The sequence below is a fragment of the Nerophis ophidion genome, linkage group LG25 (assembly GCF_033978795.1).
Source record: "Nerophis ophidion isolate RoL-2023_Sa linkage group LG25, RoL_Noph_v1.0, whole genome shotgun sequence".
Lineage (NCBI taxonomy): Eukaryota > Metazoa > Chordata > Actinopteri > Syngnathiformes > Syngnathidae > Nerophis > Nerophis ophidion.
In genome coordinates, this window is record NC_084635.1 from 20,695,699 (window position 1) to 20,718,791 (window position 23,093).

At 42.1% G+C, this 23,093-nt stretch overlaps 1 protein-coding gene across 1 annotated transcript in view; it reads left to right on the top strand.

Moving 5' to 3' along the window:
- Positions 1 to 23,093, top strand: part of mybpc3 (myosin binding protein C3) — a 96,283-nt gene that overhangs the window by 65,127 nt on the left and 8,063 nt on the right. Inside the window, exons 23-27 of the mRNA XM_061887216.1 lie at positions 1,343 to 1,477; positions 8,891 to 9,058; positions 10,348 to 10,436; positions 16,632 to 16,827; positions 22,341 to 22,480. Coding sequence (XP_061743200.1) covers positions 1,343 to 1,477; positions 8,891 to 9,058; positions 10,348 to 10,436; positions 16,632 to 16,827; positions 22,341 to 22,480 — 728 coding nt within the window. The remainder of the gene's footprint in view (positions 1 to 1,342; positions 1,478 to 8,890; positions 9,059 to 10,347; positions 10,437 to 16,631; positions 16,828 to 22,340; positions 22,481 to 23,093) is intronic.

The following is a 23,093-nucleotide window of genomic DNA, read 5'->3' on the forward strand; positions in this document are numbered from 1 at the left end:
TTCGTCCAGCTCCTCCCAGGGGATCCCGAGGCGCTCCCAGACCAGTTGGGGGACATAGTGTTCATGTGTCCTGGGTCTTCCCCGTGGCCTCCTACCAGTTGGAGTTGCCCCAAACACCTCCATAGGAAGGCGTTCGGATGGCATCCTGACCAGATGCTAGAACCATGAGACTTGTAAAACTAAATTATATAAAAAGAGGATAAAGGTAAAGGATATTAAATGAGCTAGAATATACCAACAGGGCTTCGCAGTGGCAGAGGGTTTAGTGCGTCTGCCTCACAATACAAAGGTCCTGAGTAGTCAGGGTTCGGGCTGGGGATCTTTCTGTGTGGAGTTTGCATGTCCTCCCCGTGACTGCGTGGGTTCTCTCCGGGTACTCCGGCTTCCTCCCACCTCCAAAGACATGCACCTGAGGATAGGTTGATTGGCAACACTAAATTGGCCCTAGTGTGTGAATGTGAGTGTGAATGTTGTCTGTCTATCTGTGTTGGCCCTGCGATGAGGTGGCGAATTGTCCAGGGTGTGCCCCGCCTTCCACCCGATTGTAGCTGAGATAGGCACCGGCGCCCCCCGCAACCCAAAAGGGAATAAGCGGTAGGAAATGGATGGATGGATGGAAATATACCAACAAATGAGGTATATTGATGCAATATGTACATTCAGCTGGCCTAAATAGCATGTTAGCATCGATTAGCTTGCAGTTATGCAGTGACCAAATATGCACTCCAACAAGTCAATAACGTCAGCAAATCCCACCTTTGTGCATTCACGCACAGTAAAAATCGTTTGGTGGACAAAATGAGACAAAGAAGGAGTGGAAGATTTTGCATGTAAACAAACTGTTGCGTCACAGTCCACACTATGGTGAGCTCAAGAACTGCCAAAATTAGTAGGACAAAATGATGTTCACCAAAAACTGTCATCAGTGCAGCATACACACAAACATATTAAACAGTGGGCTCTCTAACAATTGGAAAGTTTTGTGCCATTTTTTAAGAATATGCTCCAGGGAGCCACTAGGGCGGCACTAAAAAGCCGCATGCCGCTCGAGAGCCGTGGATTGCTGACCACGGGTTTAGCTAAAAATAAGCCCTTTTGACCGCTTAAAAAAAAATCCACGCTTTATAGCGTGGTTCTATTACTTTTTGCCCAGCTCTGTGACTGACAAGGCTTAAAAAATCAAGTATTTTTAATGCATTCATAGAAGTGTACTAATTCAATTTTTTTTTAATGTTCGTCTCACTCACTGCTAACAGGATCTCCGTGGTTACATCTGAAATGAGCTGACGATGTTTTAACCGACTCATGAAGGCCTTCAAGCTGCCCTGTGTGCCTCTTTCAGCCCCAACAAGCCAGCCCATCGGACTGTGCGTCGACGACATCAGTGACACTTCCATTACGCTCAAGTGGCGGACCCCAGAAAGGATCGGCTCAGCTGAACTGGAGGGTTATGGAGTTGAGTACTGCAAGGAGGGCAGTAAGTACTGGCGCCAATCAGGGTTTTTTTATTGACTACATTATAAGCTTTTATTCACATTTAATTGTTCAAGCAATACATTAGTGCTAAAAAGCCAACCGTATTTTTTTGGAGTATAAGTCGCACCTGCCGAAAATGCATATATTTGTCGCACTGGAGTATAAGTCACAGTTTTTGGGGGAAATTTTTTTGATAAAACCCAACACTAAGAATAGACATTTGAAAGGCAATTTAAAATAAATAAAGAATAGTGAACAACAGGCTGAATAAGTGTACGTTATATGAGGCATAAATAACCAACTGAGAAGGTGCCTGGTATGTTAACGTAACATATTATGGTAAGAGTCATTCAAATAACTATAACATATAGAACATGCTATACGTTTACCAAACAATCTGTCACTCCTAATCCATAAATCCCATGAAATCTTATACGTCTAGAATGAGCTAAATAATATTATTTGATATCTTACAGTAATGTGTTAATAATATCACACATAAGTCGCTCCTGAGTATAAGTCGCACCCCCGGCCAAACTATGAAAACAACTGCGACTTATAGTCCGAAAAATACGGTATTTGCTTTTATTTTTGCTGAGCAACTCACAAAATGACTCGATCCCTTTCTCCTGTTTTGGTCCAGTTTCTTGGTAAAAATCAGCTGCTGAGCTTTTAGCAATGGTTTCACTTTTCATGTGATCTATGCTAAACTTGTTATGGCTGTTGGTGAAGTGACACTCAAAATAAAATCTGGCCACAGCTGCTTAATCAATGTGTAAACAAAAACTAACAAAAAAAAACATGTGACCATCTATTACAAGCCTGGGCAATTATTTTCACTCAGGGGGGGCAAATTTAGAGAAAAAAATGTGTGTAGGGGAGGTTTATCTATTTTTTGGAAAACTAATACAAAACCTCACAATAATGCCTGATTGAATGCTAAAACCATTATGACAGACCACCGTAAAAAATAGGAAGGAATTTATTTTTTTTTTTACTAAATGAGACACCCAGAATGTACATGATGTCAAGACTAGGACTATGGTGTGGATTGTTTTCCCGAGGTGCGAATCGATTGGATCGGACTTGGCATGAAGGGAATGACATATTTTAATTTTTACACTCAAAAGTACTACAAAAACAAAGGGTATAAACAAAAACTCACAGAAAGGCAGAACAATGGACATAAAACAAAACTTGCAAACTATGGCATGAATAAAGAAAACTTTCTTGGAACGAGAAAAGAGCATGAAAAAGAGCAGCATGGATCATCAGCATGAATAACAAGGGTGTATAGAGGGTGATGTCGCCAGGCTGACTGCCTGGTGACTGCAGGCTTAAATAGTGATGTGGTGATTGACAACAGGTGCAGGTGTATCTATTTTTTGGAACACTAATACAAAACCTCACAAGAATGCCTGATTGAATGCTAAAACCATTATGACACCCCATCGTAAAAAATAGAAAATAATTTTTATTTTTTTTATACTAAATTAAGACACCCAGAATGTACATGATGTCAAGACTAGGACTATGGTGTGGATTGTTTTCCCAAGGTGCGAAGCGACCGGATCAGACATGGCATGAAGGGAATAACATATTTTAATTTTAACACTCAAAAGTACTACAAAAACAAAGGGTATAAACAAAAACTCACACAAAGGCAGAACTATGGACATAAAACAAAACTTGCAAACTATGGCATGAATAAAGAAAACTTTCTTGGAACGAGAAAAGAGGATGAAAAAGAGCAGCATGGATCATCAGCATGAATAACAAGGGTGTAGAGAGAGTGATGTCGCCAGCCTGACTCCAGGCTTAAATAGTGATGTGGTGATTGATAACAGGTGCATGAGTCAAAATAAATCAGGTGCGTGACATGAGGACAAGTGAAAACTAATGGGTTGTCATGGAAACAAAGCAGGGAGTGAAAAAACAGGAACTGACAAAATCCAAAAACCAAACAGAACATAGCCAAACTAAACATGATCACCAGGACATGACACATGAAATGTGGTATTTACAATATTAACTATGAAAGATAAAACACTGAATATTGACAACCTCACACCCACTCTCGATCGGTATATTTTACAATCAAGCGAAACAAACACAGCGAAATATAAATGCGAAGGGTAAAAAAACCCCACCTACAATCTGATACATCTGATATAGCACTAAGCTTTAGATCTTTGTTGTAAAAATCCCCTTCCGCGTCTGTCCCGGACATCCAGGCTGGGCACTCTGAAAACACTCTGTGGAAACGCTCCTCACCCACACTGCTTGGTGCCTCGTCTGAGCTGCTGTGACTTAGATGACCATAGTAACTACTATATCATGCAAAAGCGCATTTTCAAACCATTGAAATACTTTGTATAGTTCAAGTTATAGTCCTGGACATGACGTTAAAGTGCATCCGGCAGTGGAGGCTCCTCTATGGGGTTTTGGGGCCCTAGGAGGGTAACCCCTTTACTACTGTTACCCCAGGTGGCCCTTGGTGAAGGCCTAGTACCTGACTGCCCCCTAGCCAGGGATACGGTAAAGACCTCAAAGGCGGAGCAAGCGGAAGATGGTATATTTAGGAACGACCACACCGGCCGCGATGGCGGTAGAAGGCTGCAGCAGAAAAGGGTCCCCAGTCGCCTTAGACTCCATGCCACTGGACCCTGACCCGATTCTGTCAAGGATCGTGTGGTGACTGTCGGTGCACCAGTTTCCCCACGTTAAACGAAGTCACGCACAGGCATCCTCCATAAAGGGATACACCACTACCAGGAGGATCGTCATACTCGTTTGAGTGACTGCCGATGATGATGATGATAATTCAAGATTTATGGTCATTTGAAAACATGACTGCACATCATAATGGCGGCTACAGTTTCCATCTTAAAGATCTAAAATAAAATATTTGGGAATGTCCGGTGGGCCTTAATTTTCCCAAGTCTTATGTATTAATATGGTTGAACCTTTGCGATAATACAATTACACTGCTTCAAAAAAGACAACTTGACTTGCTCGTTAGTCATAGGTACCAGGATGAGATCTTAATCGCGCCTTATACTCTGGCGTTCAGCGGACCGTGGGTTATTCTGGTGCCAATTTCCGACATGAGGCAGGAGTGTTTCCGCATATCCTGTTGAGATTAGATTTAGATGTAGATTTATTGGTCCCCGTTGGGGAAATTCACTTTCACTCCCGTACATTTAAACAAAAGACATTACACATCACAAAAACAAAAACAACAAAAAGACATCATACATGACCAACACATTTACGGGCTTGTCAGACAGGTCGGGCGAAATTGCTGTTAAGGGCGACTATAGGTTAATCACTGCAATGACTGTTGCTGGATGTAAAAACTGCACCGCAGAAGTGGCAGTTTGATACAGACATGTGCTCTTTAAGTCCCTTTTTGTGTTTTTCATGGGTTTTTTTTGGCGCTACTTTTAATAGTTTTTGTGGACTTTTCGTATCTGCGCTGCAACCACATAGTTTCACCATTGTTGGGTAAATAAAAGTTGATCAGTCATATCCTAAAGTCGATCTTATTGACAGACCTGATACTTCTTCAGTTCTGCACAACTGGAACGTCATTTAGCAATATAACAACGAGTTGGAAAAACAATGGGCCTGATCTACTACAAACCCCGTTTCCATATGAGTTGGGAAATTGTGTTGGATGTAAATACAATTATTTGCAAATCCTTTTCAACCCATATTCAATTGAATGCACTACAAAGAAAATATATTTGATGTTTAAACTCATAAACTTCATTTTTTTTTTGCAAATAATAATTAACTTGTGATATGTCTATTTTTTATTTTTTTATTTAGGAAATTCATACTATGTTGACAAGAACAACTCATTTTCTGTCCAGCTGTCCATGCAGCGCAATCTCGTCCTTTCTCCCAGTCATTTGTGCGCAACTGCCAGTTTGGACACAGATTTCATAGAGACGCAAAATAGCGTTCGCAGAACAGTTTTCGTCCTGATGAATCACGTCATGGCTTCATGACTCTTGTTTTACATTAAACATTAAGAAAACAGCAACAGTGTATTTTGTAAACAAACATTAAATGTCATCCTTTCCAAATATAACGGTTAATAAGGAGGTAAAAAAAATTTTTAGTGAAAATTGTTGCCTTGGTGTCATTTTAGACCCAACACTTGGCTTTAAAAAACATATCAAACAGATGTGCCAGAGTCTTAAATACAACATAAAAACGTTCAAATGTATCAGCAATTCGTTAACACTGGAGGCAGCTCAAACTTATTTTAATGCAATGATTATGTCTCGTTTTTATTATTGTATAACATGTTGGTCGGAGGCAAGCAAAACAACACTGAGGCCATTGGAAACTTTGCACAAACAATCGCTCAAAATCCTTGACCGAAAACCACAACTCCACCATCGCTGTTTAGTTCGCCAGAAATTTAGATCGTTAAATTTAGCTAACATTCAAAGATTAGCATCAATATGAATGCCCCATCGAATCCTAAATAACACTGCACCAGCGCCACTTAAGCACTTTGTCCAGTTTACATCTGCTGTGAAAACTAGAAACACACGAGCCTCCTCTAGGGGGCAGTGTAGCGTACCCAGATGTAAAACATATTTTGCACAATCAGCCTTTTCATATAAAGTCATATAGCATAGGTATCAAACTCTGGCCCGTGGGCCAAATTTGGCCCGCCGTGTATTTTCGTTTGGCCCTTGAGGCAATATCAAATTAACATTAGAACTGGCCCACCGGTGTTATACAGCGGTGCCGCTGTAACACCGCATTCACCGATTTCCCGGGAGACTCTCAAATTTCAGTGCCCCTCCCGAAAATCTCCAGGTGCAACCATTCTCCCAAATTCCACCCGGACAACAATATTGGGGGTGTGCCTTAAAGGCCCTGCCTTTAGCGTCCTCTACAACCTGTCGTCAAGTCTGTTTTCCCTCTTCACAAACAGCGTGCCGACCCAGTCACGTAATATATATGTGGCTTCTACACACATGTAAGTAAATGCAAGGCATACTTGATCAACAGCATACAGGTCACACTGAGGGTGGCCATATAAACAACTTCAACACTGTTACAAATATGCGCCAAACTGTGAACCCACACCAAACAAAAATAACAAACACATTTTGGGAGAACATCCGCACTGTAACACAACATAAACACAACAGAACAAATACCCAGAAACCCTTGCAGCACTAACTCTTCCGGACCGCTAAAATATACACCCCCCCAAGCCCCCGCTACCAACAAACCCCGCCCGCCCACCTGAGCCCCGACATTAACTGAGCAGTAAAAAGGCCTGAATGGTTGATGTATTCATTGTTATTTTATTTTCAAATGTTTTAGCCTGTGGAAAAAGTTAATTTTGATATTTACCTCAGAAGGCTGCAAATACAAAAGAAGCATTCATTTTTTATTTAAATTTGATTTGATATGCCATTGATATTTTTTTATTATTATTGTTCTTATTATTTGAAGCTCAATATTGCATGTCACTATAAAGTTATATATGCCTTGCTTGTTCAATATTCAATGAAAAACTTGTTTGGGTCCCTATTAAAAGGTTCATTTGTTCAACCTCGGCCCGCGGCTTTGTGCAGTTGTAAATTTTGGCCCACTCTGTATTTGAGTTTGACACCCCTGCCATAAAGGAATTGAACTACCTCACAACAAACTTGAAAAGTCTAACACAGGCTTGTCTAAAGTGTGGCCCTCAGCTAATTTGTTATTGGCCCCGGCCCATTCTAAAAAATACTATAATAAAAATTTTAAACATAAAAAAGTGTAATAAAAGAGTAAACAGTGACATGTAACAAGTAAAAGTTGCAATGTTGACACTAATAACACAAAGCTGCCATGCGGACTGTTATTGACCTGCTGAAGGCTCCAATTACTTCACTGGAACAATTTCACTTTCAAATATTTTTGTGGGATAATATTGCATATTTTGTGCGAAACAAAGTTTTCTTTCACAAAAAAGGGCACCAAATAAACAAAAAAGTATGAAAAAATAAAAAAATCGTATAATCAAGAGATCTACAGACTTAAGCGTTTAAAGTAAAAAAATGTAAATACACATTTGGCCTATTTTCAACACTTATTCTTTTTTTATTGTTATGAATTATTGACCTATTTAGGGTTCCAATTACTTCACGTCAAATATTCCACTTTGAAATGTTTTGGGGTAAAATGTTGCATAGTTTGTGTTTTAGCCATATAAATAAGGGTTTTGACATAAAGACCATAAACATAAAAAACACAATTTTAAAAAATGTTGTCACGACAGACAGACCTGAAGTTGATCTCGAGATTCAAACGTTAAATGAACAAAATATTAATTTATGACTTATTTCTAACATTTTTATGACAGAGACCGGGAACCAAACTTGAGGAAAGCCATTAGGTAAAAAAACCCAACAACTATTGTATTGCTTTTAAAAATGAAAAATATCAAAGTGGGCTCCCGCATACTTTGATTTTTCAGTCTGCGGCCCTCGGTATAAAAATTTTGGAGACCTCTGTTCTAACAGATTACTCTTCATTCACAATTGAAGTTAAAAAAGGGCTTTGGAGCAATCAAAGCTGCTCACCCGGTCACTAAGGTGGCCACTATGTTTGACAGATCAACTTAATGTGTATTATATTTATCCATGGCAGCAGTTTTGTTGTAAATTGTGAGGTGTGTCTGTTAAAATAATGGTTGTTTTTTTACAAATGATGACAGATTTGAACAAGAGCATGTATTGTCTTTGTGTGATGATGTAAATGAGATGTGGTTGTATTGTATATTAAGTATGTGTCCATGAAAGGGCATTTTATGACTTTTCTTAATTTGATTACGTGACATGGTATGATTTTATTGTCATAATTTGATTGCATGATTTTTGTATCCCTTTAATTTCGGTGGCCTGGGACTGCAGATGGAAATGAGCTATTTAGCTATAATCTGGTACAGAACATATCTGTCTTTGAGCTTAATGTTTCTGTGCATTGTCCCTTCAAATAAAGACAAAAGAGACAGACTTTGCAAGTGCTAAATGATTATACTGTATTTGTATTTTCTCTTCCCTGTATTGTTCTGATAATCAGCATACAGTACATGAAGATATACACGCTAAATGAATTGCACACCTTATTTTGCTCACATAAGAGACAATCCTTTGTGCACAAGTTAAGTAGATTAGCTTTGCAAGCGCTATTAAATTTGCACATGTTTTAGTACACACATTTCTTTCGTAGATCAGGCCTTGCGTCTCCCAACAGGTCTGGGAACACCTGGGAGAGGGACGTCTGATGTTTCTTTGCTGCTAGATAAGCGAATTAGGCTGGACCTTCTTTTAAAATGGTCTGCCTGATCTTATAATGAGTCTGTGTGTATTTTTGTGTGTTTACCGGACCACAGCGGATGAGTGGATACCAGCCATCCAAGGTTTGACCGACAGGACCTCAGCGATTATCCGAGAGCTCACCACAGGAGACAAGTTGCAGTTCCGTGTGCGGGCGTTCAACATGGCTGGGCCGAGCGCTCCTGCAACCTTAGCTCAACCTGTCACCATCAGAGAGATCATGCGTAAGTGACTCATGAGAAGCAAATTTATGGAAGCTGGAGATGTTCTGATCAGGGTTTAGTCCTGCCCAATCCAATACGAACATCCATGGGTGAGATGTTTGTATTGGATTTATTTATGGTGAGTGCTATTTACAGTTCAACAGTATCAACACAATATTTAAACCAGTTACTTACTCTCTTTCATTACATACAACTGTTTGAGCAAAACATAGTCAATAGTACACAATAACTAAACACTGACAAAATCTAGCAATGATTATGCCTTTTTGCCTGCTCCTTCTTGGTGTTACTCTGTGTAACATGTTCAGCCTGGTCTTCTAGTGATAATAACACTTGCAAGAAATCAATGGAGGTGATGATTAATAAGTCGCATTAGCCGATCGCATACTATTTCACAAAAATACTGATCAGTGGTTGATCAATCGACGCATCCCTAATTGATAAATTTATCAATCAATCAATCAAAGTTTACTTATGATGTTCTAAAGCACGAATGAGTCACAACTTTGAATTTTATGAGTTAATGATCGGACATTACTTCAGTGTACGGGGAGTATCATAACTTTGGAGGTGGTGACGCCCCGGACAAGGACTGGATCTATCGTATTACTGTTGCGATGTATGGGTTCATTTATTTTTTGTGTAAGACCACGGCTACCAATTATAGTCTGGAGCGCCATGCACGGAGGGTTTGATGGAGTATTCAGATGGATATGAAAAATCCTCCATTACAATTATATTATCTGCGTGTATCAACGACAAACTCTGAAAAATCACTGATAAAGTTTGAATAGAGCCCGTAGGGGGATAACACCCACGTAGAGAAATGGTAGCGGTGTGACAGACCTCCTAATAAGCGCCTCAAATTATTTATATTTATTACTTAGATTAGGGGTAAGGTTAAGGTTTTTACATTGTATATTAGTGCGAACCCTCCTCCCCTTTTAAGGGGACGAGCAATATGTGCATTCGTATAATTAGGAGGAGATGCCTCGTTAAGCGGGAAAAATTAATCTGGTTTGACCGAGGCATTAACATTGTTGTCTCTAATGACCTCATTAACTAATAACATTTTGAGGGACAATGATCTGATGTTTAAAAAGCCCATATTATACTTTTTAGGTAGTGGGCTGTTTTGAGGATATCTTGTTAATATTATCTGTAGTAGTGATATTAATACCGTGACCTACTGTATCTAGATTTGAAAATAAGTGGTCTAAGAAATGGATGGATGGATGGAATGTGCTTTTATTTATGATTTTTGTAATTTATTTTTTTTTCTTGACCAGAACGCCCCAAAATTTGGCTTCCCCGATATCTCCGTCAGACTCTGATGAAGAAAGTTGGAGACACTGTCAACCTTGTGATTCCCTTTCAGGTATAGTAAAATGGATCAATGAATATGGGCCAGCGAATCAGTCCCATTTAGGTGACAAGGAAATAAAATATATAACTGCAAAATACATGTTTGATTAAAAAAAATATGCACGTTGATCTGATTGTATATTTAATCTGTACAATATCAAAGATTAATATAAAATGCCTTGAAGATTAGAAAAATAGCATTCGTCAGGTTTCCTACAATTTTATTTAACTATGAAATATAACCACTCCTCTCTGAGCTGCCACCTTATCGTGGTAGAGGAGTTTGCGTGTCCCAATGATCCTAGGAGCTATGTTGTCCGGTGGTAGGGTCTCCCAAGGCAAACAGGTTCTAGGTCAGGGATCAGACTTAGAGCAGCTCGAAGACCTTTATGAAGAAGAAAAATCATGGACCCATATTTCCCTCGCCCGGACGCGGGTCACCGGGGCCCCCCTCTGGAGCCAGGCCCGGAGGTGGGGCACGATGGCGAGCGCCTGGTGGCCGGGCCTGTTCCCATGGGGCCCGGCCGGGCACAGCCCGAAGAGGCAACGTGGGTCACCCCTCCAATGGGCTCACCACCCATAGCAGGGGCCATAGAGGTCGGGTGCAATGTGAGCTGGGCGTCAGCCGAAGGCAGGGCACTTGGCGGTCCGATCCTCGGCTATAGAAAATAGCTCTTGGGACGTGGAACGTCACGTCACTGGGGGGGAAAGAGCCTGAGCTAGTGCGCGAAGTCGAGAAATTCCGGCTGGATATAGTCGGACTCACTTCGACGCACAGCACGGGCTCTGGAACCAATTCTCTCGAGAGGGATTGGACCCTCTTCCACTCTGGCGTTGCCGGCAGTGAGAGGCGACGGGCTGGGGTGGCAATTCTTGTTTCCCCCCGGCTCAAAGCCTGTACGTTGGAGTTCAACCCGGTGGACGAAAGGGTAGCCTCCCTCCGCCTTCGGGTGGGGGGACGGGTCCTGACTGTTGTTTGTGCTTATGCACCAAACAGCAGTTCAGAGTACCCACCCTTTTTGGGAACACTCGAGGGAGTACTGGAAAGTGCTCCCCCGGGTGATTCCCTTGTCCTACTGGGAGACTTCAACGCTCACGTTGGCAACGACAGTGAAACCTGGAGAGGCGTGATTGGGAAGAATGGCCGCCCGGATCTGAACCCGAGTGGTGTTTTGTTATTGGACTTTTGTGCTCGTCACAGTTTGTCCATAACAAACACCATGTTCAAACATAAGGGTGTCCATATGTGCACTTGGCACCAGGACACCCTAGGCCGCGGTTCCATGATCGACTTTGTAGTTGTGTCATCGGATTTGCGGCCTCATGTTTTGGACACTCGGGTGAAGAGAGGGGCGGAGCTTTCTATCGATCACCACCTGGTGGTGAGTTGGCTGCGATGGTGGGGGAGGATGCCGGACAGACCTGGGAGGCCCAAACGCATTGTGAGGGTCTGCTGGGAACGTCTGGCAGAGTCTCCTGTCAGACAAAGTTTCAATTCCCACCTCCGGAAGAACTTTGAACATGTCACGAGGGAGGTGCTGGACATTGAGTCCGAGTGGACCATGTTCCGCACCTCTATTGTCGAGGCGGCAGATCGGAGCTGTGGCCGCAAGGTAGTTGGTGCCTGTCGGGGCGGAAATCCTAAAACCCCTTGGTGGACACCAGCGGTGAGGGAGGCCGTCAAGCTGAAGAAGGAGTCCTATCGGGTCCTTTTGGCTCATAGGACTCCAGAGGCAGTGGACAGGTACCGACAGGCCAAGCAGTGTGCAGCTTCAGCGGTCGCGGAGGCAAAAACTCGGACATGGGAGGAGTTCGGGGAAGCCATGGAAAACGACTTCCGGACGGCTTCGAAGCGATTCTGGACCACCGTCCGCCGCCTCAGGAGGGGGAAGCAGTGCACTATCAACACCGTGTATGGTGCGGATGGTGTTCTGCTGACCTCAACTGCGGATGTTGTGGATAGGTGGAAGGAATACTTCGAAGACCTCCTCAATCCCACCAACACGTCTTCCTATGAGGAAGCAGTGCCTGGGGAATCTGTGGTGGACTCTCCTATTTCTGGGGCTGAGGTCGCTGAGGTAGTTAAAAAACTCCTCGGTGGCAAGGCCCCAGGGGTGGACGAGATCCACCCGGAGTTCCTTAAGGCTCTGGATGCTGTGGGGCTGTCTTGCTTGACAAGACTTTGCAGCATCGCGTGGACATCGGGGGCAGTACCTCTGGATTGGCAGACCGGGGTGGTGGTTCCTCTCTTTAAGAAGGGGGACCGGAGGGTGTGTTCCAACTATCGTGGGATCACATTCCTCAGCCTTCACGGTAAGGTTTATTCAGGTGTACTGGAGAGGAGGCTACGTCGGATAGTCGAACCTCGGATTCAGGAGGAACAGTGTGGTTTTCGTCCTGGTCGTGGAACTGTGGACCAGCTCTATACTCTCGGCTGGGTTCTTGAGGGTGCATGGGAGTTTGCCCAACCAGTCTACATGTGCTTTGTGGACTTGGAGAAGGCATTCGACCGTGTCCCCCGGGATGTCCTGTGGGGAGTGCTCAGAGAGCATGGGGTATCGGACTGTCTTATTGTGGCGGTCCGTTCCCTGTACGATCAGTGCCAGAGCTTGGTCCGCATTGCCGGCAGTAAGTCGAACACATTTCCAGTGAGGGTTGGACTCCGCCAAGGCTTTCCTTTGTCACCGATTCTGTTCATAACTTTTATGGACAGAATTTCTAGGCGCAGTCAAGGCGTTGAGGGGTTCCGGTTTGGTAGCCGCAGGATTAGGTCTCTGCTTTTTGCAGATGATGTGGTCCTGATGGCTTCATCTGACCGGGATCATCAGCTCTCGCTGGATCGGTTCGCAGCCGAGTGTGAAGCGACCGGAATGAGAATCAGCACCTCCAAGTCCGAGTCCATGGTTCTCGCCCGGAAAAGGGTGGAATGCCATCTCCGGGTTGGGGAGGAGACCCTGCCCCAAGTGGAGGAGTTCAAGTACCTAGGAGTCTTGTTCACGAGTGGGGGAAGAGTGGATCGTGAGATCGACAGGCGGATCGGTGCGGCGTCTTCAGTAATGCGGACGTTGTACCGATCCGTTGTGGTGAAGAAGGAGCTGACCCGGAAGGCAAAGCTCTCAATTTACCGGTCGATCTACGTTCCCATCCTCACCTATGGTCAAAAGCTTTGGGTCATGACCGAAAGGATAAGATCACGGGTACAAGCGGCCGAAATGAGTTTCCTCCGCCGTGTGGCGGGGCTCTACCTTAGAGATAGGGTGAGAAGCTCTGCCATCCGGGAGGGACTCAAAGTAAAGCCGCTGCTCCTTCACATCGAGAGGAGCCAGATGAGGTGGTTCGGGCATCTGGTCAGGATGCCACCCGAACGCCTCCCTAGGGAGGTGTTTAGGGCACGTCCAACCGGTAGGAGGCCACGGGGAAGACCAAGGACACGTTGGGAAGACTATGTCTCCCGGCTGGCCTGGGAACGCCTCGGGATCCCCCGGGAAAAGCTAGACGAAGTGGCTGGGGAGAGGGAAGTCTGGGTTTCCCTGCATAGGCTGTTGCCCCCGCGACCCGACCTCGGATAAGCGGAAGATGATGGATGGATGGATGGATGGATGGATGGATAACCATTCAAATCATTCAAAGATGTTATATTTTATACATATTTGTGTATGGCTGTCATTTGAGGATAATGTATGAATTTGCCTGTGGATTGCATTATTAATTATATAATTTTTTTAAAAGTACACTGTCGATTTTACAGTAAAAACCTTACATTTACAAAATTATACTGAAAAATATAGTGTTTTTGTTATTTTTACAACATTTTACAGTAAATGGAAAAACAGTAAAAAAAAAAAAATGTTTTTTTGGGGGGCGGGGTGGTTTTACGGAAAAAGCTGTCACCTTAGTTTTCTGAATTTTTGTGTTTGGGTTTTTACAACATTATATTATGAATGGAAAAACAGTACAAGTTATTTTTTATTCTGGCAATTTAGCTGCCACTTTTTCTACCATAGTAGCAAACTTACCGTCTTTCCGTTTACAGTAATACACAATTAAAAACAACTGCCGTAGATTTTACAGTCAAAAACTGGCCGCTCAGTCAACAGAATTAGAGATAGGCTCCAGCACACCCCCGCGACCCCAAAAGGGACAAGCGGTAGAAAATGGATGGATGGATGGATGGATGTTACTCTTTTCCCTAAACAAGCAATTGAAAACAACATTCAAACACGATCCTCCCTGTGCCCGCCCAGCTACAAACCTGTCCAGTCGTGTTTGTTGCGATGTTTATGACTCGACTGATCTGTTGTCATAACTGATTATATTTCATATTGATGAATTTTTTACTTTTCTCTCAAGGTACGGTATAGGCCAAAAGTTTGGACACAGCCTCTCTTTCAATGGGTTTTCTTTATTTTTATGACTATTAATGTCACTGACGGCATCAAAACTATGAATGAACACGTGGAGTTCTGTACTTAACAAAAAAAGGTGAAATAACTGAAAACATGTTTTATATTCCATGGGGTTGGGACCATCAGTTGTGTTGTGTTATTAGCGACCGATGTCCCAAAGGGACAGAAGACCCTGTTGAATTTCTAGCGTTTTATTATTATTCTTTATTATCTGCGATGAGGTGGCGACTTGTCCGGGGTGTACCCCGCCTGCCGCCCGATTGTAGCTGAGATAGACGCCAACACCCCCCGCGACCACAAAAAGGGAATAAGCGGTAGGAAATGGATGGATGCATGGATTCTTTATTATTATACCGCCGCCTCTTTGAGCTGTAATTTGACCTCTTTAACATGCTTCAAAACTCACCAAACTGGACACACAAAACCCCAAAACTCAAAATTGCGCTCCCGCGCCCCCTAGGAAGAAAACACAGACACAACTGCCTCTAACTCCAAGTAGGACTGTCGTAAACACATGAAACAAAAACCTCAATGTAGGTCTCATTTAGACCTATATTTCATACGCTGACAACCCCCAGCAAAAATAAACAAGAAGTTTGAAATTCCCCCTTCAAAAAAAAAGTTGTGTAAAAACAGTCACCTTTTTTCAAACATTATCTCCGCTGAGCACGTTTGTTGTGTCGGCTTCAAATAAGCACAGGAGAGGGAGATCGAACCTTCTGATTAAAAGTTGATGAAAGAGTTTTAATTACTGCTCCGGTTTGGATTTTATGAGCCCTCAAAGAACCGTTTTTTTGCTGCTCGTGTGCTGCTGCCGTCTCAAGATGGCGGCACCCTGCTCAGACAAAGCTGCCTCTAACTCCAAGTAGGAATGTCAGAGACAAATTAAACAAAAACCATAATGTAGGTCTCACTCAGACCTATATTTCATTCAGTGACAACCCCCAGCTAAAATCAACAAGAAGTTTGGCATTCCCCATTCAATACAAAAGCTTCTCTCCATTCGCAATACATTAGAGTCTCAAGATGGTAGCACCCTGCTCAGACAAAACTGCCTCTAACTCCCAGTAGGAATGTCGGAGACACATGAAACAAAAACCTCAATGTAGGTCTCACTTAGACCTATATATCAACAGGAAGTTTGCAATTCCCCCTTCAGTACAAAAGATGGCTATAAATACTCGGTCCCGTCCATGGCTGCTTGTAGGTTTAATTTAAATTACTATTGAGTTCTCGCCTGTCACAAAATTTCTTAAAAATAAAAATATATTGTTTGAATTATTTTTTTTTAATGATGGCAGCACGGTGCGACAGGGGTTAGTGCGTATTCCTCACAATAACAAGGTATTGGGTTTGATTCCCAGGCTCGGGGTCTTTCTGTGTAGAGTTTGCATGTTCTCCCCGTGACTGCGTGGGTTCCCCCCGGGTATCCCGCCTTCCGCCCGAATGCAGCCGGGATAGGCTCAGGCACCCCCCCATGACCCTGAAAGGGACAAACGATAGAAAATGGATGGTTATTTTTTCAATGTTTTCCATAGGTTAAGTAACGATTTGTCCACCATTTAAGAACTGGTACTGTTTGAAATGTACCAATTTGTTACAAATATCAGTTACAAAGTAAACGATACCGATCCCTACACTATTTTGTTAAAGTACAGTAGAAACTTGCTTCAAAGTGTCGGATCTATTCAAACTATTTAGAAACTTTGCGTACAAAGTTCATCTAGTTCAAAAAGTATACATGAACATATTGTGGCAAGAAATGTAAATAAATTATTTGTGTTTTCATTTACTTCACCCAGGGTAAGCCCAGGCCTAAAGTTGCGTGGAGTAAAGACGGGGAGCCGCTTAACTCCACCTTCGCCAGCGTGAGGAACAGCGAGACAGACACCATCTTGTTTATACGCAAGACTGAACGACAACACTCGGGAACGTACGACCTCCAGGTGCAGATAGAGAACGTGGAGGATACGGCCAAAGTGATGCTGCTGGTTGTTGGTGAGCAGGAACGCTACAAAGAGACCCTGCCCTATCCTACATTCGACGAAAATGTACTCTTACTCTACATTAGAGCCATATCGGATCAAAAATTTAAAACAAAAAAATCTGTCTAGAGCCGCAAAAAAAATTAAATACTTATATAAGTGCTTTAATGATGGCAACACATGATGTAAGTGGCTAATTAGTTATAGTAGCCTACTATCAAAACGACTTTGTGTCACCGGCTGACGCAAACCTTCGTTGACAGAAATGTTGAAATATAATATTTATTCTACAGTTTTTTTTACAAGATTGGACAACATTAGTAAAACTTCTCAGAGGGTGAGAAAACTCCTGGAAATGACTGTTGTAGAATGGTCAAAGTTATAGATGTGTGTCCAAAGCTGTATCCTTCTAATGGATTTATTAGAATATTTGCAAGCTGCGTAACGTTTGCTGTGGTCTGGAACAATGTGACACACAAACAACTATCAGAAATGCAGTCAATATTACATATAGATAATGTGTCATGAAACATGGAAATATACTCATGTACACCTACAAACGAGGCTTAATGATGCAACATGTGCACACAGCTAGCCTAAATAGCATGTTAGCATCGATTAGCTTGCAGCCATGGATTGACCAAATATGTCTGATTAGCACTCCAGCAAATAAATAAAATCAACAAAGCTCACCTTTTGTGCTTTTACGGACAGCATAAAACGTTTGGTGGACAAAATGAGACAAAGAAGGAGTGGCATAAAACACGTCTTTCTGTGGCAGAATCGGAGAAAGTTGTACATGTAAACAAACTACGATGAGTTCAATTAGTACAGGGTTCGGCAACCCGCGGCTCTGGAGCCGTGTCCGGCTCTGGAGCCGTGTGCGGCTCTTTGGAGCTTTTTCAAAAATGTATGAAAAATGGAAACGATGTGGGGAAAAAAAATACTTTTTTTGTTTGAATTTGGTTTCTGTAGGAGGACAAACATGACACAAACCTCCCTAATTGCTATAAAGCACACTGTTTATTTTAAACATGCTTCACTGTTTCGAGTATTTGGCGAGCGCCGTTTTGTCCTACTAATTTTGGTGGTCCTTGAACTCACACTAATTTGTTTACATGCATAACTTTCTCCGATTTTCTCAGATGTGATTTATGCCACTTCTTTTTTGTCTGATTTTGTACACCAAACATAATGTTGTGCATGAATGCACAAAGGTGAGTTTTATTGATGTTATTTACTTATGTGGAGTGTGCTGATCAGACATATTTGGTCACTGCATGATTGCAAGCTAATCGATGCTAACATGCTATTTAGGCTAGCTGTATGTACATATTGCATTACGATGCCTCATTTGTAGCTATATTTGAGCTCATTTAGTTTCCTTTATGTCCTCTTAATTCAATTTATATCTCATGACACACTATCTTTATGTAATATGGCTTTTAATTTTTTGCGGCTCCAGGCAGATTTGTTTTTGTATTTTTGGTCCAATATGGCTCTTTCAACATTTTGGGTTGCCGACGCCTAAATTAGGAGGACAAAACAGTTTTTGCCAAATACTCAAATGAAATGAAACATGGAAAAATAAACTAGATACAGAGAGGACATAGGTCAAGGCAATTAAATATACCTACAAACTAGGCATAATAATGCAATATGTACATACAGCTGGCCTAAATAGCATGTTAGCATCGATTAGGGTGAAGTCATGCAGTGACCAAATATGCACTCCAACAAGTCAATAACGTCAACAAATCTCACTTTAGTGCATTCACGCACAGTTTAAAACGTTTGATGGACAAAATGAGACAAAGAAGGACTGGCATAAAACATGTCTCTCTGTGGCAGCGTCGGAGAAAGTTATACATGTAAACTAACTGTTGAGTCACAGTCCACACAAAGGTGACTTCAAGGGCCGCTGAAATTAGTAGGACAAAACGGTGCTCGCCATATACTGTCATCAGTGAAGCATACACACAAACATATTAAACAGTGGGTTTTCTAACAATTAGGAAGGTTTGTATCGTGTTTGTCCTCCTACAGAAACATTATTACAATAAAAAACTTATTTTTCAACACATTTTTTTTCCATTTACATACATTTTGGAAAAAGCGCAATAGAGCCGTGGGTTGTTTTGAAAGTGTCGTATCATAGGTTTAGTGCATGAACCTTTTGACTTGCTTCAGAATCATCTTCAGCTTTGGTGGTGGGCGGCAGATAGCTGACCATTAACCTCTGGATAATTGAAACTAAGTAGGTCGGAGGAGAAGGCTATGGTAGATGAGTGTTTTGGTCAAAAGGAGAGGGATGCAGATTTTATTTTAAATAACATGAAATAAACAGAATAGAGCACCTAAATGTGCATTTAGTTTACAGTCAAAGTCAAAGTATTTGGACACTGTATGGCAGAGCTCGGCAAATTAAGGCCCGGGGGCCACATGCGGCCGGTTAAGTTTTTCAATCTGGCCCGCCAGACATTTCCAAATAATTTTTTTAGATCTTTAAGATGGAAAGTGTAGCTGCCATTATGATGTGCAGTCATGTTTTCTAATGACCGCAAGTCTTCAACTATACAAAGTATTTCAATGGTTGGAATCTGCGCTCAGGGATGATATACCAGTTACTATGGTCATCTAATTAGTTACTATGGTAATCTACGTCACAGCAGCTCAGACGAGGCACCAAGCAGTGTGGGCGGGAAGCATTTCCACAAATGTGGAAGGAGATTTTCACAACAAAGTTCTAAAAGCTTAGTGATATATCAGATATATCAGATTGTATGTGGGTTTATTTTGTAACCTTCACATTCATTTTTCACTGTTTGTTGCATTTTTGTTGCGTTTCACTTGATTGTAAAAAATGTCGATTGAAAGGGGGTGTGACATTCATATTTTGTCAATATTCAGTGTTTTATCGTTCATAGAAAAATGTTAAAATTCCATTTTGTTTTCTAAGGCAACCTGTCATAACGTTTTCAGCATTCAATCAGACATTATTGTGAGGTTTTGTATTAGTGTTCCTAAAAATTGATATACCGGCCCCCCAGACACATTTTTTTCTGTAAATGTGGCCCCCGAGTCTAAATAATTGCCCAGGCCTGCTGTATGGTGTGTTTATTTAACAATGCAACAATGAACTCAAAGGACTCATAGCGTCCAAGTGACCTTAATTTCACTATCAGGTTCTCCTAATGTATTTTTTGCTCTTGTATGGCAATCTGGTAGTCATTATCCAAAACATCAATTAGTTTTTTAATTAATCGGTAGCCACCTCCAAAGGCATGCACCTGGGGATAGGTTGATTGGCAAAACTAAATTGGCCCTAGTGTGTGAATGTGAGTGTGAATGTTGTCTGTCTATCTGTGTTGGCCCTGCGATGAGGTTGCGACTTGTCCAGGGTATACGCCGCATTCCGCCTGATTGTAGCTGAGATAGGCTCCAGCACCCACCGCGACACAGAAGAGAAATGGATTGATGAATGGATAATTAAATTAACTTAGAACGCCCTCTTCCCATCACCGCCCCCTCTTGGTGTGAACTGGAGTCCATTAGCTCGCATAAACAGTGTGGATCAAAGCGGGTAAAACTATTATTTTGATCACTTAATTTGATGTTTTTGTCACCTTGGTCCATGATTACTTCAAAACTAGTATGTTTAACATTATGAGCCAAAAAGATAAATAAAATAATCGCCATTTCAGGATATCCCTGTTCTTCTATCTCCTCTTCCGTAGACACCATAGCCTAGCATTTTGAGGAAAACCGTTAAGGTTCAAACAGGGGGAGATGACGGCAGACTGACACCGGGTGGCTGTAATGTCCAAATATTTATTTTATATATATATATGTATATATATATATATATATATATATATATATATATATATATATATATATATATATATATATATATATTAATACAATAATATAACTAGGGAAATGGAGTGTGAACAAGATCGAAGAGTGTATATGGTGTAAGGCTATGTGCAGGATTTAACTGGAGGGATTTTACCCTAAGTGTTGGAGGTGCGTGTTGAGAGAAGCGGTGCAGTCAGACAAGGGCAAGACAGGCAGGGCAGTCCAGGGGGGGAAGCGGGGTCGAGAGGCAGGAGCGAGTCGTTGTTGTCCGGGGCGAGCAAGGAGTCAAAAACCAGGAAGCATGAGGAAGACAGGGAAGATCCGGAAGCACACGACACACAGCGTGACTCGGGGATGAACACAGGGAAGGTAGGAAAGGCTATACTCCGGCGCCGGCATGCCAAGTTGTGCAGGCTTATGAAGGCAGGTCCTTCATTACAGGCAGGTGTGGTGATTGTCGGTGAATGATTACAGCTGGCGGCCGCTGCGGGGCAGAGACGTGCACGGCGCGTCCCTGGGCGTGTCCTGAGGTGCGCTCACTGGAGCGCACAGACGGATGAGAGCCGTTGGCAAGGGTCTGAGCCGCAACAAAAACATCAGTAGAAAAGAACACAAAACCTTACATTCTTTATCTCATTTCTTTTAGCACCATGTTTGCTCTTATTTCTTCGTTTTTCTGCAGGTTCTGACTCTGTCTTTTTTCTCTCAAGGTTGCTCCCGATTTTCAGTTTCACATTTGGTTGGAATTTCTAAAATTTTCCATTCAAACTATGACCAAAACCCTTCTTCCTCAAAATCGTGGATAGCTTTAACTTATCTCGCTTGGTACGTCCAATTTTGTATGAGTCAATTTGATGGGAGAGGTCCATACTTTTCATATTCAAATAATGGAGAAATGTATGCAGGCTGACCCTTTCTTCAGTTGTATTGCTACAACAGGCAACAATGCATCTTTGATTAATTGACTGATTGATTGATTGATTGATTAGAAGATTGCACAGTTCAGTACATATTCCGTACAATTGACCACAAAATGGTAACACCCGAATAAGTTTTTCAACTTTTTTAAGTCGGGGTCCACGTTAATCAATTCATGGTAAACTGGTAAAATCTGGCAGACAAATCCGATAATTCCTTCAGATTCTGGGCAAAAACCCAGACTTTGCTATATGAAAAAGCCTCCAGCAGGCTGATTAAGGCCCACCCACATTTTGAAGCTAAAAGGGGGCATTCAAAAATGTGATGAAATTCAACAAGCCTAAAATCAGGGGGGAATGGTACCTGTAGACATCAATTTAAGGTCCAGAACTTTGAATTAAGTGCCAAAGTTGTCAGCATTCGAGGGGCCCTTTAAGTAGAAAGGGACCAACAGACCTCCATCAGGGCAGGACTAAACTGTTTGCTACTGTCTACTTCCTGAATGACAAACTAGTGGTTTCATACGGGCCACTGTCAGGGCCAACCAAATCAAATGTCTTTCTCCCATATGCCACTGCTCCATAAAGTTCTACGGATTAATTTACTTGTCATCTGTCTAACTGTATCTTTATTTAGTGGTTTCAGTAAAAAGACAACTGTGGATCAATCAAACAACAAAGTTGGTGGTGGCCTAAGATCATGCAATACTTTGCAGAGTGCTTACCTTTTTTTACATTTTTATTGTAGATGTACCAGGACCCCCTGAGGCCCTGAAGGCCACGGATGTCTGGGGCTTCAACGTTGCCCTCGACTGGAAGCCTCCCAGAGACGATGGAAACTGTGAGCTCACTGGCTACCGTATTCAGAAAGCTGACAAAAAGACCATGGTTAGTACTGTGTTCTGTATTTAGTCATGGGCATGAGTGATGATAACGGTTGGCGTTACCCAAAAACCTGGATCGCAGGCTACGTCGCTTCCCAATCGGCATTAAAAGCAATGCCACAGATGCAAAACTCAGATGAGACATTTCTCTCTTCATATTGTTCAAGATCACATTTGCTGCGTATGAGTAACGACAAACACACGATCCCTAATTTTATTCCTTTCTGTTTTAATTTCTGATTGATCACTTCAAACTTGACTATGGTATTTTTCAGACTATAAATTGCAATTAAAACCCATTCAATATCTCAAAAATTGTCATTGCGCGTTATTCCCCGATGCGTATACGTATTGATTCTGGTTGTGGTTAATGACTTCGAACTAATTGTTTGAGGTACGTGTTGTAATCGTATTTGTGACCAGCATAACCAGAAATCATGATCATAAACAAAGACAAAAGTAATTTTTAAAGAAATCATGGTCATAATTCATGACAAAATACATTTTTAATTTACCATATTTTTCGGACTACAAGTCGCAGTTTTTTTTCATAGTTTGTCCGGTGGTGCGACTTATATTCAGGAGCGACTTATGTGTGAAATTATTAACACATTACC